Source organism: Crinia signifera, chromosome 2 (assembly GCF_055691185.1).
Source record: "Crinia signifera chromosome 2, ASM5569118v1, whole genome shotgun sequence".
NCBI classification, from domain to species: Eukaryota; Metazoa; Chordata; class Amphibia; order Anura; family Myobatrachidae; genus Crinia; species Crinia signifera.
Window position 1 is genome coordinate 370,250,630 of NC_139218.1, and position 27,515 is coordinate 370,278,144.

Consider the following 27,515-nt stretch of genomic DNA (forward strand, 5'->3'; position numbering starts at 1 on the left):
TAGCTACACAGGTGATAGGCCGTGGGTGTGGGCTATGGTAGGGACCACTGGAACACAATAAGGAGTTTGTACTATGCTGTGACATCTGTATGCTGCAATGCTGTAGCTATCCTTGCCTATGCTGTTTATCTGGTATGCTGTTTACTTGCTACAAAATAAAGACCAAGACGTCATCTTATCCAATGTATGTGATTCCTTGTCATGGTAGTTTAATTGTAGAATGTAAAACTTTTGAAACAGTGTGGGAAATATCGAGGGGCACAATACACAAAGTGAATTTACGTTAGTATAATGCATTGCAATTTAGACATATCCTAAGAGCAACATGCTAGGTAGGACACATGGTGGCAGTAGAGCCTTACCTAGGAATGTGTGAATGAAGCAAAAAGCCATGGGGGGGGGGCACCTTTATTTGGCTTGCAGGGTTCCAGACATGGCAGCCTGCAGCTTAGTCAGATACTCAGATTTGTGGTTCCGGTGGTAGGTAAGCCCCCTACAGTATTTGTGATGTCATGACATCACAAGTACTGGGGATGGACCTAGTCCAGGGTACAGCTCCATGTAATGTGTAGATAAAGTAAAGGAATGTGTCAGGGAGGAGAGCCTGTAGCAAAATACAGGCCTTCCCTTGATCTCAGCCATTAGTTAAGCAATATATATTTAATCAAATATACTGTAGGTGTCTATTTAAAGTATATTAGCAGTAAGTATTTTAATGTAAGATAAACATTTCTGCTACATACAAAACTGACAGTAAATCAAGAAGGAGCTTGGAGCTGCCAGTGAAGACACAAGAATGACTGGTTGACCACTGCTTGCATAGGCCCGTTCCTTTTTCTAAGCTCTTTAAATGAGATACAGTACTAGTAGTGGTGGCTTTATATTTTATTTTAAGAGAGTATATTTATTTTATGTATTAACTATGTTTCTTTTCTCATCCCTGCACACAGGCTTTTAAAAGGGGAAGAAACTTTTCAATTCATTCCCCGGTCACGTGAGGAGCTTCCAGAAAACTTTCCAAAGGAAATCTCCGGGATCTGCTATTTCTTGGAGGTGACAAGTGGTCAAAAACAGCCAAAGCACTCCATAACAACCGTCAGAATGAGAAAGGTTACCTATAACATTGGCACTATGTACCTGAGGGAGACGAGCGTATGAAACCTTCAACAGATCAAAGACTCTTGAAAAAAAAAAAAAGCACAAACCCGTAACTGGGTCAAGACAGGAGTATAGAGCATCCTTCTGTGCCATTAAACTGCAAAGAACTCAGCGCTGAGAACTCTGCATTAAGCCAGGCAATAATTATTTATTTTGGTGGTGAGTGACACTAGTCCGGAATCCAGCTGGTCATAGGATAGAACCCAGACGTTCCGTTCCTTGGTGTTTCCATTTGAACAATGAACCATGTCACCCCAAAATATCCAATCTAGGAGTCCACAAAATGTTTCACAATATTCATAATTCTAATAAGAGACTATTTTAGGTTATATTTTGTCACCGTGTTTGTACACCTGATTTTTAGCCATCTGCTTGTGAACATTCACCATGTGAATGGCAGCTACGTACCCGACTAGGATTTCATAGCCAATCTCCACAGTGACGTGCAATTGTTAGTTAAGTGACCCGTAATTATATAAAACTCATTTCAATTTGGAATATTACCATGGCCAATATAATTGTAACACAGAATTCATCATAGTTATGATGTCATAGTTTTGTGCGTTACGCAGCTATCATATATCATTGGTAGGTGATTAATTTTAATGTAGTGTTACACATTTCGGGTTCTGGTTGTTGTTTTTTTTTTTTTACCCGTATTAGAAGGATTTTTAATCAGCATGTGTATAAAAATAATATATATTTTAATTATGTCTAGTTGCGTAAAACTCAATATGCAGCATCACATGAGTGTGTTACGGTAAGACTATAACTGACCACCATAGCATCTGAATGTAATTTCTAAATGCTGTTATATTGTAACAAGAAAGCATTTTTCTGACCATTTCTATTGAAATATTTAACCGTTCATCAGTGTATATAATGATAGGTACAAGCATTTTTAAAATTTCAGCGAAATGCGTCACTTCCGGTTTATCACTCCATTAAAATAGTTAGTTGCCAGTGTAACACATGGCATTAATATGTATAACTCAATCCTAACTAACAGCCATGCTTACACAACACAAAAATGCACTGTATGGACAATGAAATTTACTATCATTTTATAAAGAAATCTATTATTGCATATTCAAAACAAAAAAAAAAACAGTCAGTCATTGTTTTTGGAATGTTTGAAAATTCAATTTCTGAATTTTTAGTAAAAACCTAATTGTAATAATTTGCCAAACTGAATACTGTGAGGTTTGGTGTGTTATTTATTTATTTTGTTTTCATTTTGTCCTTATATTTTATCTTAAGACACACTTTGAAAGATGTTCTTCCTTTTTCAGGTCAACCAGTACTAAAAATGTTTTTACCTGTTTCTAAGTATTTTAATCCTTCTGAGACCTGAAGAAGGGAGAGCGTTTCCTTAGAAGTTGGTCTTGAAATATTAATTGTTATTCTGAATTTGAAATCATCAAATATTACAGTAGTCAACTTTGAAAATTCACAATTGAAGAACTTTTTTTTTTTTTTTCTCCAGAACGGCTAACGATTAACGAGTACAAAAATTGAAATAATCTTATTTTTCTTCCTTTATATAATAGAGGCGGGGGAGACTGTAATACAACCAAAACTAAAAGCATGTTGCGGAAAACAACGATGTTTTGCTGATTTAGAGCATTATTCAGTACTGATTGCTTAAGCGATTATTACAGCAGTTTCCCGATTATCTGGAAACTGTGCATGGGCATGAACCGTTCTGCACATGTGCAAGACGGGTCATGAGATCGCATCCTGAAATCACATTAGCAGGCATAGGTGTTCGCGGAAGCAGCTGGCGCACAGGAAAATGGGGGTATATGACCCACGTTTGTACCTTCTACTACATTTGATTTTGTAAGGATTGCATATTGCTTCAGTCAATATATTATCCATACTGAATAAGGGGCCTATTCAATGAGTTTTAAAGCAGCAATTGTATTGGAGGTATTGCCTTTAAAACAATTGCTGCTTTAAAGTCCCATAGAGTGAGAATGAAAATATTAACACAGGAAAATTCCTAGGTCTCAGCCACAACCCTGCAATGTCGTTGATCCAGGACGAATACTTTCACACACAAAAATATCGGGTTGATGCACTTTCACATTAAAAAACTTGGGATTTTTGTGCTAGATTAGCGGTTCCCAAACTTTCTTGATTCACAGTACAGCAAGTATTTGTTAATGACACCCCTAATATTTTTTTTACTAAATTGGGATGTTTCGCAGCAGTGTATGTCCATCCGATGGCCCTTGAGCCGCACAGGACCTTCCCAGGTGGCAGGACCGTATGCGATCCTTTCACATGCAATATATCACATGCGACCCTGTACCCCGCCTCCGGGAGGGAGGGTCTGAGTCGGAGGACAGACCTGCATGCAGGTCCAATTCCTGACTCCGGCTTAATGCACATGTGGCACCGCATTGCACCCGTTGGGATGTCAAACATACCCAATTTGGGCTATTTTCAGACTAGTCTATGGGGGTCTTTAGGTTCTGCAATATAGTGGCACGCTGTTGTGCTTCTTATGCCCATATGTGTTATGATTGCCAAGCCACTGACACTGGTTTTGCCTATCATTTTGACCATATTTAATTTTATCTGGTCCTGGGCCAACAAACCGAGGCACCCCATTCAAGAGCCTCACAGCACCCCAGGGTGCCTAGGCACACAGTTTGGGAACCACTGTGCTAGTGTAAAAGGGTATTATTGAATTATTGGGAACTGGTTATCAACTCTTTGAAATGCATTATGCTGTTGGCTTAGAAAATTCACCACTTAGAAGATAATTTGTGCTCTTCATTTCAGTGTAGTTGGCATTTTATTTACTTATAGGACACAGGGATCAATGTTTCTACCACAGTATATGGAAAGCTTTTAAGACATCTGTAAAATAGGAATAATGTCACAATATAATCACTATAAAAATATAACAACAGGTAGTGCAAAGCAAAAGTGCACATAGACTGTCTTTATATTTTAGAGGGGTCACCCTGGATGGTTCTGGATGTCCCTCAAACACTTCTAATACGGTTGTTCAAGAGAACCATGGTCATGTCACTATTTTTGGGCTAATTCAGTTGCATCTCTTGGGGTAGGTGTACTTTAAATGCCAACGATAATGATGACCTCTACTCTCACTTGTGGAGGAGACGGAATGTGCTGTTGCATAGTTACGTATGCTTTAGAATGTGTGTATATATTGTAGATGCCTTCACATTCAGTTTGCTTGATTTTGCAAGCGGACATCTGGAGTTGCATGTGCATTATGTAAGACTGGGAATTATTATTATTATTATTATTATTATTATTATTATAATTTTATTTATAAAGCGCCACAAGTGTTTCGCAGCGCCATACAAAGGAACAGTACAGGGAGACAAAACTTGGCATAACTTTGAAAAAATAACAAAAATAGAGTACAAATAAAGAGCGCCACAGTTCAGAGTGTTTGAGTATAGGAGAGATGTGAGTGAAATGTGAAGAGAAGTGGGCTTTAACAACAGGAGGGAAGAGGGCCCTGCTCGGAGGAGATCCAAAAGTGTACGTCAAAAGGAAAATGTATAGGTGGGTGATGTCCAAAATTGATAACGCAGTGGGTTTTGTGAGGCTATGGTAATGCACCAATAGTAGTGGGATCTAGTTAGGTGGCCGACTGTCTTTCCCTGAAATTCTGGATTCTGGAGTAAGCAAGTAGTTCTGGCCCATATTATCCCATTACTTGTATTTAGGTGGAAGGCTTGCATTGCAAAAAACAGAGGACACACATAGCACACATAAGTCCATTCATTTAGGTGTGTTACATTGAAGATCTGCAAGAGCTGGACTGAAAGTTACAGGGAGAACTTTAATTATATGTAGTCTTAGTTGCGATTGAATAGTAAAGAAGGAAAGGAAAGAAGCTAAAAAGGCAGACCATATACTGATAATAGTTAATAACAGTGGCAACTCCTACTTACTTTTAGGAAGGGGGCAGCTGCTACCCTCTTGCCAAGAGAAAAGGTAGCCAATCCCAGGTTATGCAACTGCTCAATGGATCTGGCAGGCACCAGGATAAGGGCATGCGCAGAAGCTGTGGTGCAACTGCACATGTGCAAACTCCCGGCTTCTATGGACTGCATCAGCTGCAGCCCATAGAAGCTGGCTAGGGATGATGAGCAGGCAAGAAGTGGCTTCCTACAGGATTCCAGCTTTCTGTTTATCCCAGCCAGGACTGGCAGACTCAGGGGGAGGAAACAACTCCCAATGGGACTGCCTGTAGTGTCTGTGACAGACAGGTGGGACTTCCAAAAGGAAGTCACTGCCAGTCACAGTGAAGCCAGTGCAGTATCTGGCTGCATCTGGCTCACGGACACTAAGCAGGTAGGTGGATTTTACCTGGTTAGGCTGCAGACCTGTAGCCCAAAAATAACATCTGCCACTGGTTAATAATATTCTGGAGATGTTGGCCAATGTTTTCAAATATATGAGTAGAAGCCATATTGAATCTGTAAGTGATTTCTATACTTCACAACTTTCTGCAAACCCCCCCCCCCCTTCCCCAATTTTGTTTAAAAAAAAAAAGGGAATCTAAATTATAGTATAGACACATTTTTCTAATAAAATCAGCGATGCCATATTTAAATAGTGGGATTACCTGAACCAAGTAGCCTAGTCTGGATTGACAACCACATGCAGTTCCCAAACTTTGCCATTAACAAATTATCCATTACATGTAAATCTTTGCAGATAGAATCTTCAATTTACTTTAAAAAAAACTTGTCTCACCAAAATGAACCATCCTAGGTTATTGCCATCATTTCTAGGTGAGAACACGTGTATGCGGGTCTGTGTATAGAGGCAGCAGTAACAATTCTTCCTGTCTGTTTTAAATGTTCGGAGATATAATTTAAAATCACAAAGCACCACTTATACTATGCTAACATTGTTATATAAATGAGTTTGCGTGTTTATTCATATCACTTGTGAATTGTTTGTATCCCCTGCCTTAAACTGTGGTTCTGCCATAGCAGTACCAAACACAACATTTTAGGATAACTAGTGACTTTGACCACATCAATATTAATTTAAACTAGCAAGTCTACACTTAAATGATCACCGTGGAAACAACCGTTATGTGGAATGTTTGAATGTTCAGCCTATCATCTAGGACAGTGGTTCCCAACCTTGGTCCTCAGGTACCCTCAACAGGTCACATTTTCCAGGTCGCCACACAGAATCACAAGTGAAATAATTACCTTTACCTGTGGATCTTCTGTATAATAAGCCGAAGAGTGTGTGTGTGTGTGTGTGTGTGTGTCTGTTGCATTGTGGACACACCGTTACCAAATTCGGCAACAAGGTACCTCTGGACCCAATGGTGTGCTCCTCTAAGCTGTTTTTGGGAAATGTCACTTAGAAATTTAAAAAACACCAAGGTTCAATTTGCCTTGATTGATGATCTGGGAAAAAAAGATTGACGATCTGGGAAACAGATGACAAAAGAACACCACCACACCTGATTTCATTGCTGTCATTGAGTATGAATGCAAACACATTCTAACATTATGGTGGAGGCTTTCTACAATAAAGAATAATTGGGCATATACATATACCACACATCACACACATGTACACGTTGCACACACACAGTACACCACATACGCACGCACAGCATACAACACATACATATATACGTAGCATACCTCGCACACTCATTGGACAGATACACACAACACACACTCCACACCACATGCAGTAAAAAATACACCCACATACATTACAACACACACACTTAAACATTGCACATATGCAGAAACACACAAAACACAGTGCAAAGACACACACAGCACACTACACACATATATACGTAGCATACCTCACACATTTACACATTGGACAGATACACACAACACACACACACTCACAGTACAACACACACCCACATTTAATACAACATACATCTAAAAACAGTACAACACACACAAACACACAGAACACACACTTGCACAGATACACAAATACACAACACACACACACTTAAACATTGCACAGATGCACACAGCCCACCACACACACATATATATGTAGCGCACCTTACACACTTACACATTGCACACATACATACATACATACATACATACATACACATACAGGACACACCACATACAGTACAACACACACCCACATACACTACAACACACACAAACAGTACAACACACACACAGAACAAAAAAAGGAAATCCATCATAGGTGCTACATCTCAGGAGTGGATGTGGAATTCATCAACACACACCAGCTATCGAGTCAGGAGTGGTGCGTTTCAAATAACACCACCACACCTGATTTCATTGCTGGCATTGAGTATCAATGCAAACACATTCTAACATTATGGTGGAGGCTTTTACGTATTACAATCTTGGGCCTTTGGTAACAGCATAAGACAAAATTTTACAGCAATTTTGGAAATTAAAAACCACCAGGGTTTTCCCGGACAATGCTGGGATGGTCAGCTAGTTTAAAATATGTCAGTGAATAATTAATACATCTGTGCACCTGCCGGGTTACCTGAAAAACGTAAACTGTTGGTGGTACTTGAGAACCGTGGTTGTAAACCAATGGTCTAGGACAGGTGTTGCCAGGCCAGTCCTCAAGATCTACCAACAGTTCATGTTTTCCAGACCAACTGTGGATCTGCAGAATGTGTTGGTTAGGAATGAATGCAGCAAATGTTTGAAAATGTGACAGTAATGACTGCACCTGTGCACCAGATAAGTGATCTGGAAAACATGAACTGTTGGTAGATTTCGTGACTGTTTTTGCCAGCCATGCTCTAGGACAGGCCTGGCCAACCTGTGGCTCGCCAGACGTTGTCAAACTACAAATCCCATCATGCCTTGCCACCGTTTTGCTATAAGGGAGTGTTAAAACTGTGGCAAGGCATGCTGGGATTTGTAGTTTCACAACATCTGGAGAGCACAGGTTGGCCTGTCCTGCTCTAGGAGCTAATGACATCACTGCAGTTCTGCAACAGTATGAACTTTCCATAGACAAAAATAGCGAGATGCTGTCCGGAACTACACCAAAATGAACAGGTGAAGGGCCAAAATAATAAAAAATAATATCGTTTTTAAATAAATTGTAAAGCGAAGATTATTTATTGCCCTTTCATAGCCTAACAACAATGTTTAATGATCATTTTACAGGACATTGTGTATTCTGTGTACATGCCCTGTCTACATATTCTCCATTTTATATATATATTAATAAAAATATGTATAACAAACACCCAATAATTGCATGTAAGTTATCGTCACAGGAGCTCCTGAAACTATCTACTACTATTATTTGTTATTTAATCAAATTTATCTGTAATACGTTTGTTTTATTTTGTTTGTTGTAGTTGCCATAGTCTCAACTTGTTATCCATCATCACATTAATCTTGTATATAGACTATTTCAGAGTCATCTATATAGTCACTTTAAGGCTGTAGACGATGTATGATTGACATTATTTAAGATTTTTATTAGACAAGTGTTAAAGTCATAACACAAATTTTAAGAAAAATGATGTCATTTGTTTGGTTTAGTACGAAATTATAAAAAACTAAAAAGCAATTGCCAAGAGGTGACCAAAATATCACACGTGTAAGACTTATTTTGGTTCACAATATAAAGTCTCATTTTTTTCCTAACATGCACTAAAAATATTTATGAATGTAACCATTTACTAACATTAATAAAACTGAAGATATATGGTTCATAACTTACGTTTATCATTGTTTCAGTTTTTCAGTATAATGCCCATTTATTTACACAAAACACTCATCAACAAAGCAATTCAGCATGCTCAGAATTTGAGTCTAGAACCGGGTTATATATGATACCCCGATGCTTAGGATGCCGTCGTCCACAAGACCAACTCCGGCATTCCGATACGGAGAATCCGGACAGGGGCTCTGTAGGGTACCTAACACACTTCTCATACTCCCTTGAAGCAGCCTAACCCTCCCTCCCCGTAGCCTAATCCTAACCCTCCCCACTAGTGCCTAACTCCCAAATCTCAACACCTAACCCTCGCCTCGCACCTCTCCAATCCATTCTTAACGCTGCTGCTAGGCTCATCTTCCTCTCCCGCCGCTCTACCTCCACCTCCCCCCTCTGACTATCTCTTCACTGGCTCCCCATTCCTTTCCGAGTTCTCTTTAAACTCCTCACCACCACCTGCAAGGCTCTCTCCTCCTCCACCGCTCCTTACCTCTCTCCACTGATCTCTATCCACACTCCCTCCCGTCCTCTTCGCTCCATCGCTGACCGCCGACTGACCTCTCACCTAATCACCTCCTCCCACTCCTGTGTCCAAGACTTCTCTCGCGCTGCCCCAGTGCACTGGAACAACCTCCCGCCACCCATCAGGCTTTCTGATTCCCTTACCTCCTTCAAGCGCTCCCTCAAAACCCACTTTTTTCGACTAGCCTATCCCTCCTCCTTATCTCTTTTGATCCTCCTATCCTGCCTCCGTTCCCATCCGTTCCTACTTATCCTATTGTTTTTCGTTCGTCCACCCACCTCCTTTTAGTATGTTAACTCTTATGAGTAGGGCCCTCCTTCCTCACGTACTCACCCTACCTCTTTACCTCACCTGTGCTCCTGTCCTGTTCTTCCCTTTCTCTACTTCATCTTCAGTCTCCTCGACAATTTCGACACCTACTTCTGAACTGATGCTGATTTTAGTTCTACCAGCTATACCCCTATTTATGCTGTATTTTATCAACACACCCTGTACTTTACCTTGTAATTTGTTTTGTTTTTTGCTATCTACGGCGCTGCGGACACTTTGTGGCGCCTTATAAGTAAACGTACTACTACTAACCCTCCCTGCCCCACAGTCTAACCTTAAACCCTCCCCACACTTAGCCTAACCCTATGTTCACCCTCTAGTTCCTAAACCTAACCCTCTATCTTCAGTAGCACACAAGTGGGATGCTGGCTGTCAATATTCATCAGCATCCTTATCTCTTTGAGATCCCAGTGCCGGTCTTCTGACAACAGTTTGCCAGTGTCAGTATACTAAACATCAGATTGACCGACAGGATGCTGTCCTCATCCCCTAGAATCAACTGGTGAACTGGTTCTCAAGTCACTACTAGACAAAAACAGTATTTGATAAGTGGAATTTATACAATATAATTATTTGAATGGTGTTCTGCAAAAATAATTCTAATATTTGTTTACCAGAACATGTTTCCTTTGCTATGTGGTCTAGAGCAGTTGGCTTTGTAGTTGAAGTCCAGTCTTGAACAATGTCTTCCCTCTGCTCTGCCTCTTCATTTATCTTTAGGTTCGGAACAATTTCACACCGGTCCACATTGTCCTCTTCTGTAGACCTTCATGGGAGGCTTTTTTTAAGAGGATCGGAGAAGTTGAGTCTTCCTGCGCAAACTCACAGTTCTATATAGAGAACTTTTTTGTGGGTTTATGTAACACAATTGGTTTGGAAACAAATAAATCAATAAAATGTGATTTGGTCCTAAAAACTGTATATAGGATAATAAAATGCTGAAATAGCATAAAATCACATAAATAAATAAAAATGTATATAAATAAAAACACACTTCATAAAGCCCATAGACTGCTCTATTGTGGATGAATATGTTGGGTAATGTCCATTCATATGCTCCAGAGGAAGGTGTGGGCATTTCCACAGTGAAATGCATTGAGCCCCCTCAGAGACACTCACTGTGGATATTATATAGCTGGACCAGCTTTTACAGCTGGAGGATCAGATTTAATCCTGGATCCACCAGATCCCCAGGGCCTCTGAGAGGGGGGGGGGGTCAGGTAGTTTGTACCCGGGCCCGGGTTTGCTGGAGGGGCCCGGCAGGGGCCCTGGTCCGACCCCCCCTTCCCCCTCCGCCCCTCCCGGGCAGCAGCAGCACACACCTCTACAGCATGTGCTGTGCTGACAGCAGGCTCAGCATGAGCATCTCACTGACAGCATGAGAGCTCATGCAGAGCATGTTGTCAGCACAGCACATGCTGTAGGTGTGCCGCTGCTAAGGGGGCGGGGATAACACCCCACCCCCCTTGACTAGAGTGTTTTTCACCCCCTCTAAACATTTTGGGTGCCTGGCCATACACAGGAGGTGACCAAGCCTCCCGTGATAGGCCACACCCACAACATTTTACCAGGGCCCGGCATACCTCTCAGCTGCCCTGCCTTTCCCTGAAACTGTTGCCTAATGGACTGGGTAATAATATTCTGTTTACGGGCAATTATACTGGAATCGTCCGCATGATTACAATTGTCTGAATCCAAGGGCTGTGCAACCTGTTAATGTGTAAAGACTATTTTTGTAACACACTTTAATGGGGGAAGCAGCTCTGATAAATGATATGATTTAATTGGTGTTATAAGAGCGCTGGTGTCAAATATGTACAATTTAACATTATTTTTGTACTAAAAAAGCAACCTTTTCACATTATTTTAGTATCACCTGAATGTACTAAAGGGCTTTTGGGGCAGTTTTTATTAAAAAAAAACTGTTCCAATCACTTTAAGTGCGGGAATCGGGCCAGGGTGATCAGCTCTGTGTTTATGGAGGCTGATCGAAGTATAAAGAAAAAAAAAAAACATATTTAGCTCTCCAGGGCCCAGGTATCAGTGCTCTTGTGTAGCCTGCCAATCTCCCAGGATTCCGACTGCTCTATGTAACCCCCCCCAGTGAAGGGGACAGCCCCGGGCTTCAGCCACGGTGCTCAAGTGACTGCCGAGGCACCTTGTGTAAAAAGTGTCCCCAACTGTGGCATGACACCACTGGCTGTTGGAGTCCGGTGCTAGTTCCAAAATACGGGGGACCCCTATGATTTTTTGTCCCCTGCATTTTTGGAACCAGGACTGGTCCAAAAGCCTGGTGCTGGTTTCTTAAATACTGGTGATCCCTATTATTTGTTTCCCCCCATATTTAAGGAACCAAGACTGGCTCAATGAACCTGGGGCTGGTTATGTGCAGGGGGAACCCCACTCTTTTTTATTTTTTTTATTTTATTAACTTAACAAAAAGAGGGATTTTTATCACTAAATTAGTGAATTAAATCACAATTCTCACCCAATTACATTTGCGATTTCGAAAAAATAGGTGAATTTGCCTGTTTTTTACCCCAAAATTTGCGAAATTCACAAAATCACACCCTATTACATCTGTCTTTATTATTATTTATTTATTATTATCTTTTTGGATTCGCAGCGCCCAATTACAGAGTGCATAAATTAATAAACAAAATAGTGACTTACAGTTGAATTCAACCGAGGACAAGTACAGGGTACATAACCATAGATGCACCAGCAGGGGACAAGTACAGGGCACTTAACCATAGATGCACCAGCAGGGGACAAGTATAGGGCACATAACCATAGCTGCACCAGCAGAGGACAAGCACAGGGCAGATAACCATAGATCGCCAGCAGAGGACAAGGTACAGGGCACATAACCATAGATGCACCAGCAGAGGACAAGTACAGGGCACATAACCATAGATGCCCCAGCAGAGGACAAGTACAGGGCACATAGCCATAGATGCCCCAGCAGAGGACAAGTATAGGGCACATAACCATAGACGCACCAGCAGAGGACAAGTACAGGGTGCATAACCATAGATGCACCAGCAGAGGACAAGCACAGGGCACATAACCATAGATACACCAGCAGAGGACAAGTACAGGGCACATTATTCTTATTATCCTTTATTTATATGGTGCCAAAAGGGTTCCGCAGCGCACTGTTACAGAGTACACATAATAATAGATGCCACAGAAGAGGACAAGTACAGGGCACATAACCATAGATGCACCAGCAGAGGACAAGTACAGGGCACATAACCATAGATGCCCCAGCAGAGGACAAGTACAGGGCACATAGCCATAGATGCCCCAGCAGAGGACAAGTATAGGGCACATAACCATAGATGCACCAGCAGAGGACAAGTACAGGGCACATAACCATAGATGCCCCAGCAGAGGACAAGTACATGGCACATAACCATAGATGCCCCAGCAGAGGACAAGTACAGGGCACATAACCATAGATGAACCAGCAGAGGACAAGTACAGGGCACATAACCATAGATGCACCAGCAGAGGACAAGCACAGGGCACATAACCATAGATGCACCAGCAGAGGACAAGCACAGGGCACACAACCATAGCTTCACCAGCAGAGTACAAGGTACAGGGCACATAACCATAGATGAACCAGCAGAGGACAAGTACCAGGACTGGTCCAAAAGCCTGGTGCTGGTTTCTTAAATACTGGTGATCCCTATTATTTGTTTCCCCCCATATTTAAGGAACCAAGACTGGCTCAATGAACCTGGGGCTGGTTATGTGCAGGGGGAACCCCACTCTTTTTTATTTTTTTATTTTATTAACTTAACAAAAAGAGGGATTTTTATCACTAAATTAGTGAATTAAATCACAATTCTCACCCAATTACATTTGCGATTTCGAAAAAATAGGTGAATTTGCCTGTTTTTTACCACAAAATTTGCGAAATTCACAAAATCACACCCTATTACATCTGTCTTTATTATTATTTATTTATTATTATCTTTTTGGATTCGCAGCGCCCAATTACAGAGTGCATAAATTAATAAACAAAATAGTGACTTACAGTTGAATTCAACCGAGGACAAGTACAGGGTACATAACCATAGATGCACCAGCAGGGGACAAGTACAGGGCACTTAACCATAGATGCACCAGCAGGGGACAAGTATAGGGCACATAACCATAGCTGCACCAGCAGAGGACAAGCACAGGGCACATAACCATAGATCGCCAGCAGAGGACAAGGTACAGGGCACATAACCATAGATGCACCAGCAGAGGACAAGTACAGGGCACATAACCATAGATGCCCCAGCAGAGGACAAGTACAGGGCACATAGCCATAGATGCCCCAGCAGAGGACAAGTATAGGGCACATAACCATAGACGCACCAGCAGAGGACAAGTACAGGGTGCATAACCATAGATGCACCAGCAGAGGACAAGCACAGGGCACATAACCATAGATACACCAGCAGAGGACAAGTACAGGGCACATTATTCTTATTATCCTTTATTTATATGGTGCCAAAAGGGTTCCGCAGCGCACTGTTACAGAGTACACATAATAATAGATGCCACAGAAGAGGACAAGTACAGGGCACATAACCATAGAAGCACCAGCAGAGGACAAGTACAGGGCACATAACCATAGATGCCCCAGCAGAGGACAAGTACAGGGCACATAGCCATAGATGCCCCAGCAGAGGACAAGTATAGGGCACATAACCATAGATGCACCAGCAGAGGACAAGTACAGGGCACATAACCATAGATGTCCCAGCAGAGGACAAGTACATGGCACATAACCATAGATGCCCCAGCAGAGGACAAGTACAGGGCACATAACCATAGATGAACCAGCAGAGGACAAGTACAGGGCACATAACCATAGATGCACCAGCAGAGGACAAGCACAGGGCACATAACCATAGATGCACCAGCAGAGGACAAGCACAGGGCACACAACCATAGCTTCACCAGCAGAGTACAAGGTACAGGGCACATAACCATAGATGAACCAGCAGAGGACAAGTACAGGGCACATGACTATAGATGCACCAGCAGAGGACACTGAGATAAGTATCAGGATATTACAAAACAGAATTTGGGGGGGGCAGTAATTTAGACCTGCTCTGTGGGCTGCCGAACGCACGCTCACCATCAAATGATTTCTCCTCTGTTCGCAAAGAAGGTAATCCTATTCTTACTTTTGGTTGGACGGTTCCTGACGAATTTGGGGTGGGTGCGGACGTCATGTGACATCATTCGCCTACCCCAAGCAGGCAGGGCCGCACCTGCATTCACAAGTGTCCACCCAGCATTTGCATGGGTGCCCCTCCGTATTTTGTGGGCATGAAACGCTGCGGACCCCAGCGACCGTCCCCTGCTTGTCACTCATTTTGCGAATTAACACCCCCCCCATCCCCCCCAGAGTGTAAAACTCACCAATTCACTGTTTTTTTTTTTTGCATTCACATGAGCGACCATGTACACCCCCCACAAATGTTGGACCTGTGCTAACCAGTCTGAATCGGACCCTTGGTGCCATCGAAGATGGTTTAAGTGAGTTACAAACTTTACCGTTCCCAATCAGATTCCAAGTCGACCATGGTGTTGAGATATTGGCTGTCAGATGGATACCAGTTTAAACTGCTGGGCAATTAAAGCAATATCTGATTTGTCGTAAAGGGACCTCAATGTGTCAACAACATACTTACCTACCCTCTAAAATCTGGTCCCCCTCCTGTGGGCAAGCCTCCTGCATTTAGCAGTGCCTCAGCCATCTGCACCACCTCCATCTGCCAATCAAATACCAGCATTCGTGGCTCTTTTGGGAGGGGGCTGGGCTAAAATTACGCAAATGTAGTCATTTAGTACCACCCCTCCATGAAGAGCCGCGAATCTCTGCACTTAATTGAAAGGGGCAGGGCTTAATGATGGCAAGGCCCGGCCTAACCCCCCCCCCCCCCCCCCCACCCACAAAAGCTGCAGAAAGTCTCCTCTCCTGGCTTCTCCTGAGGAGTAGAGACTTACGGTAGACGAGTATGGTCTACAAAATGCACTACCACTGAGTTTACAAAACCGATGTGATGTACTGTATTATATTAAAGAACAAATTAGGAAAGGACTCAGCATGAAATAAAGAATTCAGCAGTGAAATACAAATATCACTGTAGAGACTGCAATCATGCATGCACGCCAGCTAATGGTATCATTAGGAACGTTAAAATATGAATTATATTTTTATAACACGCCGCCGCTTGCTGTATGAGGCTTTCGCGTAACACCAGCTGCAGTGCTAACACCACCTTTATTTTGCTTCTTTTTGTATTATTTGTAATACCACATGTTGGCATCTGCTGCAATCATTATTAGATCAATGCTTATGGCTGGTGTGTTTCTTCCCATGCTGTTTTTGCAGACAGCGGTCAATTAAATATCAATTTTCCGAGGCTATATTTAGCAGGCAGCCTGCTGTATTCTAGAATTCAAGGCTAATAAACGCATCAGAAAATGACATTACCAGCAGAACAAAATGAAAACAGATTTCTGCAGCATACTTGGAACATTCCTGCTTAGCGCAACATTTTTTGCAACATTAATCCTTGGCGGTGAAGCTACAGAACTCAGGGATCCATTACCTGCGCAACAGAAGTTTCAGCCCTCCGGCATGTTTCAAGTCATTTATAATCGAAGACAAAAGATGCCAGTTAATGTTGCCACGGAGACTGTGACGTCTTTTATGAATAAATCAGCAAGCCAAAGACACCAAATGTGTCTAAGTGTGCGGTAAACAGTATGCTCGCTCCTTACTAAGTTATTGAACGCTAATCTGTTTCAATCAAGAGATAGAGACGTCTTCTGCTGACGATAAACTAGGGGCTTATGATTGTAGGAGTCAACGATAGTTTCATTATTTTTAATATAGTTTGATTATATGCCGCCACAAATATCCACAGCTCCGTACATTTTTATTGACAATTCAGCCCGTACAGTCTGAATCCTGATTGGAATACCCCAAATTGTCTGTGAGCTAGTCCACACCCGATACAAAGGCACAGTATCTAATGATGCCCATACACTTGTGCGATCGGATTTGATGCGACATCGAAGTGCGATGTCCATCGAACCCGATCGCATCTTGTGGAGTTAGAGTGCCCTCTTTACAGCACCCGATGTCGCATGCCATCTTGAGATGGCACATCAGGTGCTGGAAGAGGGTGGGCAGAGGGCAGCGTTGTGTAGCGCAACAAGTAGCACTAGTGGGCAATGGGGGTCAGCGATGGCGGCAGAAGTGTTTAGAACACTGGGCAGCCCCCTGATTGGCTGAGATAGCTCAGCCAATCAGAGGGCTGCCCAGTGTTTAAACAATTATGCCGCCACAGTAGCACTAGCAGACGGCGGAGGTCAGTGGTGGCAGCAGAAGTGTTTAAACACTCTCTTATTTTTCGCGAAGAATTTCTTCAGGAGCAGTTTCCTGCTAAACAGTTTGAGGTCCTTTTCCCACTGGAACCTGTCGAAATTTTTGGCTGGTGAGAAGGAAAGACCCTTTTCTAAAACTTTCTGTTCAATTTCGTTGATTGTGATGTCTGACAGGTTAATCACCTTGAGTTGGTCCATTACCGTCCTCTCCGGGTGTGCATCTGATGGTTGCTTGGGGATGGTGACTCCCATCTTTGCCTTTGTCTTTCCCTTCTTGTTTGCCCTCCGTATCTTCCTCTGTGGTTGTGATTGGCCCCTGAAGGTCCCCCTGTGTTCTCTAAAAAATGAACACCAGAGGGTGCGTTTCTTCTTGATTGGAGATAGTTACGTGTGTCGTTCTGTTCTTCTCCTGAGGACTCAAACTCGGAGGAGGTATAGTCCCCCCGGGGGTCTTGATTGCGGCCTCGTGTGGTTGTTCTCCAGCGGAATATGTTTCCTGATGCGAAGTCCTTCTTGTCCCTTATAAATTTATTGCGCTTTCTCTCTATGATGACCTTCTCGTATTCTTCCAGATCTTTTTTGGTTTTTTCAAAGGTTTTTTGGAAATCACTCTCCTTTTCCCACTGCTCCAGTTGCTTCCCAATGATGTCTATTTCCTTTCCGCATTCTTCTAAATTCAGGTGGTTATGTTGCAGTAGGATATTGATGAGATCTTGTGAACACCTTAGAAGGCACGCTTCCCAGTCCTGTTTCAGTTTCTCAGTGGCAAGGGGGTATGCTGGAAAAACCCTGGGTCTCAGTCCCCTTGGGGTGATCTTTAATTTCTGGTAATTTTCCAGGGTCGTTAGGTCCCAATTTAGTCTTGTTTGTTTTTGTAATAGAAAGTTCAGTTTGCGGAGGTCCTCTTCCCATCTGCTATTGGAGGGTGTTGTGTAGTTGTCACTCTGGAATATGTCACCTGTGTCTTCTTTACGTCGGCTTCTTGTGGTTAATTCCTCCCTAAGGTTGAAGCTTGTCATTTCTATTTCCTATTTTGGAAGGAGTCGGCTTTATTGTTATCCACGAGTTGGCCTCTGTGGTAATGTACACCTCGTACTTGTATGTTTGTGGGGGGTTTCCCTGAGCCTGTGCTGGAATCCTGAGACTGAGAGAGCTCAGTTTAGTAATCAGGTTGGGGATAGGGTTTTGTTTGGATTCCGCACAAGGTTGCCCCCACTCGGGATGGGGGGGATCAAGAGAGATCCCTGCCCCCCGTGCTGGGGTTCGGCTTGAGTAGCCTGGAACCAACTAATAATGTGTGTCTAGGTACCTGATTGGGCGGACACTACAAAGTTGGTGGTGCTCCCATGAGTCCGGATGAACAGTACAAAAAAAGGGGGAGAGAAAGGGGACTCTGTTTTTGGGGCACTCTTTTGATATGACGATTTGATAATAAAACTTGACTTTTATTTTTTTTGATTTAAAAATAGAAGGCTATAATTCATGGATAAGGTAGCCGTAAGAATTCAATCTCCCTGCTGGCGGTGAGCTTTTTTAAGATATATTCTATGCACTAGGGATTATGAACAATGGTCCAAAAAATGGTCGGACCAATTAGAATTATTGATGTGTTACCTAGTAAGCCTTGCGGCAATGGTAACTAGGGCTCGTGAGAGGCAAATTATAAAAGTTTAGGAGGGGTTAATTCCCTATATTTGTGGAGACTGCTCACACATTGAGCATGGTTTCTATTTAGTACTAAGTTGAGTAGTACTTATGTTGACACCGCAGTGGTTTTTTAATGTGCAAATAAAACGTTCCTAGTAAGGGTTTCGCACGATTCTGTTGGTGTGTAGTGTGCAGCTCTTAAGTGGGTGCTATCCGGGAGTGCCTGGTTCCTTAGTGAGTTAAATTATACGCTGCGCCTTGCTGGGCTAAAGTAGAGACCAGCATGATATTCGCCCCACCGTGAGAGTTTTAATTCCACTCACGCCACAGTGATAATTGACGCACAAAAGAACTTAACACAATTCTCTTGCTACTTCAATAGCTGTACCTCATGCTGCTCTGGGATTGAGCTTAAACGCGAGTTTAGCTATTTAATGGGCACCAGTAACCACACAATTTACATCGTACACTTAATGTCAGATCAGATACTTGCACACCAAACTAGTGGTTGTGCACAGTGTTGCTCTCAGGTTGGTATCAGCTATGAAGTACAGGCAACTGTTGCTAATTTTAAACAGACACCTTGCTGTTGAATGAGCAACTGTTGTCGTATGACATGTCGACAGTTACAAAGTACAGGCAACTGTTGTTGAATGGGTGAGCACAAAAAACATTAAATGTTAGCAGATTGTAGTTCGATATCTGCTGGGCTGGCTGCACATCAATCAAGTAAAAATCCACATAGTTGCTCTTAGATTGAGCTTAGAATACACACCTAGCTGCTAAAGGAGCATCAATTAACAGGCAGGTAATTACAGTTGCAAAGTACAGGCAACTGTTGCTAAATGGGTGAACACAAATAACAATGAATGTTAGCAGCATGTAATATAATATCTGCTGAGCTGGCTGCACATCAATCAAATAAAAGTCCACGAATTTGCTCTTAGATTGGACTTAGAATACACATCCAGCTGCCAAAAGAACATCAGTTGACAGTTTCAAAAAGCAGGTAATTATTGCTGAATGTCGACTTAAGCTGAGTTAGACAGTATATGCACTGCTCTTAGCCAAGCATCACACTAAACATTTGAGGCTAAGCATTCTTTTAAAGACTTTTGTCCACACAGTACAGACTCCTCTTACTTGTGTCGACCATCGGTATTAGTCTGTACAGTTAGCAGTCTGTACTGGTTCAGTAGTTAATGCTCACCCCTGTATAACAGTATAGATAGACCCCTCAGTTTGCAGTTGTGGCTTCTATTTACCTAGAGCAGGGGTGGCCAACCCGCGGCTCGCGAGCCGCATGCGGCTCTCCTCCCATTGATCTGCGGCTCGGCGGCTCCGGCGCACACAGTACCGCGGGGACACATAAGCAGTGACCCGGCGCATATATCGGCAGTCGCAAGGACCATGGAGGCCCTGGCGACCGCACTCGGAAGCAGGCTACTTGCCGGCGTACGTGGTATATGGTGCGCGCGCCGCGCAGAGAGAAACAGTAGAGACAATCTTCCCCAGCCCACCACCAGCGCTGTGGCGTCACAGCATCGCGCGCTAGCGCAGGGGACGCACTGATCGTGATCACGTCCATAGAGCGCTTGGGCAACTGATGTCTATAATGTGGGTGGAAGTGCGGTCGGTATGGTGCTGCTGTGCTCGAGGGAGTTATGAGGACGCCAGCTGTGACTGCCAGGTAAACTGCTTGTGTGGCATTGGCTGGCTGTGTTTTTCATGCTGCGGCCTCCCACTAGTAGAGCAATACATAACATCATGTTTTACAGACATTATTGGGTCCATATGCTCACATCCATGAGCCCTTCTTCACTTACTGCCCTCATCCGTTCAGCCATGTACACCTACTTGATCAACTAATACGCCCTGTACCATTCATGACCAAATGCCCCATGCCCTGCCTAACCAAATACTTCTAACGTCTATGTGCAGTTGGTTGACCAAGTGCCCCATGCATGTACACCTATGCCATGTCTAATGGCTTCTATATGTGTGCCCTGCCTGACTAGTTGTCCCCATACAGTATGTACCCCTCCCTTATCAAATGTATGTACCCCTGTGCCCTGCCTGACTGACTGCTCCCACCTATGCCTTGACTGACAGTCTGCTTCCACCTGTGCCTTGCCTGACCCACTGCTCCCATCTGTGCCTTGCCTGACCCACTGCTCCCACCTGTGCCTTGCCTGACCCACTGCTCCCACCTGTGCCTTGCCTGACCCACTTCTCCCACCTGTGCCCCGATTTGCGTCTGAACCATACTTCCACCTGTCAGCTGTGTCCGCAACTGCATCTCCCCTCCCGACCACTGGCAGCATCTGCCATAAGGGGGATGACAGAAGGCAGCACTATGGAGAAAGCTGGGGACAGTGAGAGTACCCATCTTAACTAAAAACTAGGTTTGACACAAGGTCATTCTACAAACGTCATTCCAAAGGTGTGAACACATAAATGAGATATGGCCTTGTGCCAGCTAGGCCAAAACCCATTTAAAAATTGGGCATAGCCTTTTGGGATCTAGGCCACACCCATTTTTCATGCTGTCGGCTCTTTGTCTTACCAGAACATACTTTTTGGCTCTCTGCCTCTGATTGGTTGGCCACCCCTGACCTAGAGTCTTGCATACGTGCATTGGACTCCTGGGTGAGAGAGTCTCAATCTGCACTGGGGGGGTCAAGTGATGGTAGTGCAGGTAGACACTTCTGCTGTCGACAGTGGGGTTAACAGTGTGACCCTGTTGCTAAGGTAAGCATAGCAGGGTGTTAAACTGCCCCTAGCCTGTCAATGAGAGAGTGCCTGAAGGGTAGAGAAAGGGTGGTAGACAGAGAGGGAAGGATAAATTGCTTGGCGGCACGTCTGGGTTAGTCCTTCTGCTTCCCACTGAGTCATGCTCCCGCAGTGGACTCCGTGGGTGAGAGAGGCTGGTTCAGAGGGCTTTGAAGCAGAGTATATAGGTAGATAAAAATGAATCGCTTCTACTGTCAGTGTTAAATGTCTGGTTGCCCTGTTGCATACGAGCAGAGCAGGGGCACCCCAGACAGGTCACTGACGTTAGGGCGAAGAAATACCTTGGGTGTCTCTCAGTTGAAAGTTCCCCCTTCTGTCGTTCTCTAACAAATCCCCGGCTGCTGGCGCTGGTTAATCTCTCAGGTGTGGGGGGAGAAAAGTTTTTGCAGGGTTAGTGGTTGTCCCCGACTGGTTGGTAGCGAGGGTGCTTGAAGGCTTGGTGCCCAAGACAGCGGAAAGTGGGGGACGGCGCGTGTCTGCGCCGGGTGTTATCTCCTGGCTGCTGGCGGTAAGGGTGCTGGGCGGCTAGGTGGCCGGGACCAGGGAGACGAGAGCGGCGCGTGCCTGCTCCGGATGCTCTCTCCCTCTCCTGTGCGGCTGCTGCTGCTGCTGCGTGCGGTTGCGGTGACACGGGCTGTGTGCGGCTGTATTGCTCTGCAGTCCCCTGACACTGACCCACCGGCGCCGGTGGTCAGTGACGTTTAGATGACGCGCGTTTCGCCTCGACGGCTTGTTCACATCAGGTGACATATGCCGTATCGATTCCAGTGATTTAAACTGTCTGGGGGAAAGAACCCCCCGCCCCTTGCGTACTGCAATAGGCTACTGTTGTTTGAGTGACACCGTTTTCCTCCTACTCTGGGGGAGGTGATGCTTCTTTCATATGGTAGTGTGTTTAGATTAACTCACTGGTAAAATGATCCCTTCAGATCAAAAAGTATTTTCTTGTGTGGCCGATGATGCCCTGTACTGGGGGTATTAATGTTGGCATCATAAATTAACATGAACCTTCTGTGACTGTATTTCTATTTATATTACATTGGTTAAAGATAAGTTAAGATAGTTGTTAGAGCTCCAAGGTTCGTAATCTTATTAGTCTATTTGAGTGGCAATGTGTTATTACACATGTCCACCTGGTCCTCATTCTGGGGTGTAAAAATGAGATAGAGGAATTCATTCTCCAGTAATCCCTGGAGATATTAGTCGTATTCAATCGAACATCAGAGTCTGATCCTGAATTGAGGATGTGCTAGGTCATCCCTATGTGGGATGTGGTATATCCGTGTCCAAGCAGGGTGAGTGGTATAGCTAGGGTGGGTGAAGTATACGTCCAAAGTTGGGTGAGGTGTGGTGGTATATGCCCCGGAGGGGAATATGAGCTTAGTGGGCATCACCAAGGTGAAGGTGTCATGCTCTAATGTGGTGAGAGGGTTCTCACTTGTGGGTCTGGGGATAGTGTGGATGAGGGCTCCTAGGGAGTGAATATTGAGGATGTGTTCTCTTATGAGTGCTTAGGGAATATTGGGCCGTGCATAGCGGTGCTAGGTAGATTAGGGCCGGGATAGCCTGGCGGTGAATACTTCTTCTGTGATTGTCCAGTGTGGGCAGTGGTGTCTAAAAAAGCCCACTTGGGAGGTGCATGGTTGGACTACGGTCCGTGCCCTAGTGTTTAAGGTCATGTGATAACGTCAAACAAACCGTGCAATAACCAAGTGAAAAAATATATATATAAAGTGCACACAGAACACGTGAGGACGGACTGTTCTATTGAATTAAATTAATTTAAATTAGAGGAAGGCACTATAGTTGATATGTTCGTTGAGCCCTCCCGGAGTTAGGGCTCCGAGTTCAAACGTCCAGAAGCTTTCGCGTTTGAGTAGCTCTTGCGTCATGTCTCCTCCCCTGATGCCTAAACGGACCCTCTCTAGGCCGAAGGCTTTGAATGTTTTGAGGCTTCCTTTGTGTTTATAGTGAAAATGTCTGGCCACTGTGGTCAGTTGTTTCATTTTCTTTTTGTCTTGTTCAGCATTTCTGATGGACCCCAGATGTTCTAGTATGCGTTGCTTCAGCATTCTTGATGTCATTCCTACGTACCTTTGGCCACATTCGCAGGCTATGCAGTATATTACCCCCTGGCTTCTGCAATTGATGTAGTCTTTGATTTTAACTTTGTTACCATGTCGGTCCAGGGTTTCCGTAGTTTTTGGCATGACCTCGCAGGCTTTGCATGAGCCACATGCATACGACCCAGTTGTTGTTGTCTAAAGAAATAAAAGTCAAGTTTTATTATCAAATCATCATATCAAAAGAGTGCCCCAAAAACAGAGTCCCCTTTCTCTCCCCCTTTTTTTGTACTGTTCATCCGGACTCATGGGAGCACCACCAACTTTGTAGTGTCCGCCCAATCAGGTACCTAGACACACATTATTAGTTGGTTCCAGGCTACTCAAGCCGAACCCCAGCACGGGGGGCAGGGATCTCTCTTGATCCCCCCCATCCCGAGTGGGGGCAACCTTGTGCGGAATCCAAACAAAACCCTATCCCCAACACTTTTACCCCTGTAACACTCCTAATACCAGAGATGGAAGTACCAAAGGTGCAGCAGGTGCAGGGCATCATGGCCCCTGAAGACTAAGGGGCCCATTTTCCTGTCCTTTTCACCCTCTTCCTAGCACCCACTGCTTTTCCCTGTCACACTCTGCTTCCCCCTGCCTCTCCCTGTCATTCGTTTTCCTCGCAATGTCACCTTTTGCCTTGTTGCATAGTGTGACCTTGGGCTGGGGTGGAGGAGGGGGGCCCCAAATTATATTTTTGAAACCCACATGTTCCGCAGCTGCCTAACATCAGCTCTCGATCTTTAACATTTGCAATATTTAAATAGTGTGGTGCCGTGGAGTGATTTGGTTGGCTGACTAGGGGATGGCCCACCCCTTACCCCCCAGGGACGTACCCTAAAAGGTTACCTAGAGCTGGTGGGAAAGTCCATCATTGCTTGTATAAGACAATGCAAAAAAGCTCTATATAAATGCAAAATGTATTATAATGTTTGAAAAGTGCACTTGCATTCTTCTTTTGTGTGGTGCACTACAAGTCTCAGCAAGGTTGTCTCATTGCATATAGCTGGGGTGTGCACACTATGGGCCCAATTCAGATCTGAATGCAGGGCTGCAAATGTGATTACACACGATACGCTGTGTGTGAGCCGGCCGTGCAAAGGTAGCCTGTGATGGCTAGCCATCGCTGGCTGCTCTCACGGTGATTGACACAGGCTTGCCTACCCTCCTGGAATGGCCAGGAGCCTACCGTAAATCGGTTCCTTCTCCCGGCCCCCTGGGAAGGTGGGCAAGTCTCCCACATTCTGCTAATTGCCCCCGATCCCCCCCTTGCCCGCTGGTGTAATTACCTGAAATCGCGGGTCCACGGAGAGGGGGCGGTGCTAAAATGACATGATTGTGTAATTTAGCGTCATTTAAGCCCCGCCCCCTCTCGGCGGCCCGTGAATCTCTGAGTTTTCCGGCATGGGGGGCGGGGCCACTGATGTCAGACTTGCTCCCGCCCCCCTGACGTGTTGCCTCTCCGGGCTTCTCCCGGAGAGGTGAAATTAAAAGTAGGCAAGAATGGATTGACACCATGTGGCCATTTGGGGGCAGTAACCCTGCATTTTCTGGGACTGCCCCCGGTCGTTGGGAGGGAGGGTAACTGATGTTAGCAGCAGCCTTCTCCCCACCCCCATCGCATCGAATATGGAAATGAACTAATCTGAGAAAATAAATCTCCATAGAAAGCACTAACATTAGAGGAACAATATCACACAAATCTGTTTTCTAATTTTCTTATCATTTTCATTCTCTTACCTTAATCTTTGTTCCTTTATACTCTCAGAACACCTACGAGAATTCACAACTGGAAGGGGACAAAAGTACTTTACCGTCATCAATTGTGAATAGAATGATAATCCCAATTATTTCAGACTTAGTTGCTATTTCTTTCACTTGTAACGAGGGAAAAGCCCATTAACTAAGTACAGGCTGTAGTTTAGGGCACAGCATGACTTGTTGCCCCTTCATGGTTCTTATGGGGGATTTGTCCTAAAAAGAAAGTTCATGAAAGAATGACTGTTGCATATTCATATTGCCAGGGTAATTTGTTTCTGACAATTACAAAGTATATCACAAACTGTCTAAACCTGCAATTACACTTTCAATGCTGCTTAATTAATTATAATGTCCAATTACTTTCTTTAATCTGCCATCAAAATAAGTGAAAGAGTGAAAACGTCAGCCACGGCAAGTCATTCTGATGCGTTAATGTAGCTTCAGACCTCGTTACGTCAGGACTACAAAAGCGATTTTCAGGGAGTGCGGGATTAGTTGCTGGTTCCATTAAACTCTGAGCTGGGCGGATGAATCACTTCTCAGTGGTGGGAGGTATTTAAACTGCTCCATTGCCCAAGAAGATCTTTGTCCTACAAAATGATAAAATGAAAGTTTGTATAGCAGATGGCAATACATTACAAAATAAGAATTATGATTGTTAGCTATTGAGATTGCTCTATAAAAAGGTGACATTTACCCTTATTTCACATATACTGTATTAGAATACATACTGGCCCTTATTCTGGTTCACTCGCAAAGGCAAATGCTTTCTCAAATGGACAAAACCATGCGCACTGCAGGTGGGGCAGATGTAACATGTGGAGAGAGATTTGGGTGAGTTATTTTGTTTCTGTGCAGGGAAATACTGACTGCTTAATTTGGTACTTATATGTTAGTTGGGTGCCCACTATAGTTAGTACGCTCATACCCCCACTATCCATATCGACATGGAGTTGATTTTAAATAGTGTGGTGAGCGCAGGGGACGCGGAAAACTAAGCAAATAGCTTAGTGGGCGCCCAACTAACATATACAGTAAGTACCCTTAATTTTTACACTGCAATATAGATCTCACTTTGAAGTAAAACCCCACCCAAATCTAACTCTCTCTGCACAAGTAACATCTGCCCCCCATCCCCCTGCAGTGCACATGGTTTTGTCCATCTCAGAAGGAATTTGCCTTTGTGAGTGAACCAGAATAAGGGCCATTATTAGTTGTGATAACGAATTGCATCAAGATGACACTTATAGTAATTAAATATAAATGATTGTATCCTGTCATGTTAGAAGAAAATTAAGAGGGGAATTCAATCTGTGTTGATATTTCCCAACAAGTAAAATATCGTCACTCACCTATTCAATGCTGAATCACCTATTCAATTTTTAAAAATTGGATCTGCTTTGTTGGAAACGGCCGCAGATTGTCGAATTCACTGCCGTTTTTCGCCAATCCCCGGCCCTCTTTGGAGATGCGCGGACTTTACGACACTCCACAGCCGGAACATTGAATTCTGATGATGAGTTACAGTTGGGAAGAAACTAAAATGGTCCGGGATTCTGATTGTCGGGGCGTTGTTCGCATACGCCTGCACAGAGGATAAATCATTTGATGGTTACTCAACATCGAATGATTTTTCCTCTGTTTGCAGCTATAAGTAAGCCAGGACTAACTTTTCAGCTGGCCAGTCTTCTGCGAATTGGGAGCGGGCACTGACATCATGTGATGTCACATGCCCTCCCCAAGCAGGAAGGGTCACCCCTGTGTTTGCAGGGGTCCACCCAGAGTTTGTATGGGTGCGCCCACTGTGTGCCCACCCCAAAACATCAATCAGCCCACGAGCGCCTCGACAAATGAAAAAATTGCCGAAGGCGCTCGCTGCGGGGGTTTGCACATGCGCATTACTGTGTATGCGCAGACCCCAACCATCTGGTACAGGGCTGAATTCAGACACGTCTTTATCGGCCCCAAAATTCACTAGGATTGCACAGTATCTATGAATATCAACATAATAAAATATTAGCATGTCACTATGCATTACAAGTGCCTGG

General features: G+C 44.1%; 1 protein-coding gene across 1 annotated transcript in view; it reads left to right on the forward strand.

Annotated features, from left to right (window-relative positions):
- The window catches only part of GUCY1A2 (guanylate cyclase 1 soluble subunit alpha 2), a 176,934-nt gene extending 168,037 nt beyond the window's left edge, over positions 1-8,897 (forward strand). Inside the window, exon 8 of the mRNA XM_083170033.1 lies at positions 951-8,897. Within this exon, the coding sequence (XP_083026159.1) occupies positions 951-1,158 (208 nt within the window). The 3' untranslated portion in view covers positions 1,159-8,897. The remainder of the gene's footprint in view (positions 1-950) is intronic.
- The last annotated feature ends 18,618 nt before the right edge of the window (positions 8,898-27,515 follow it).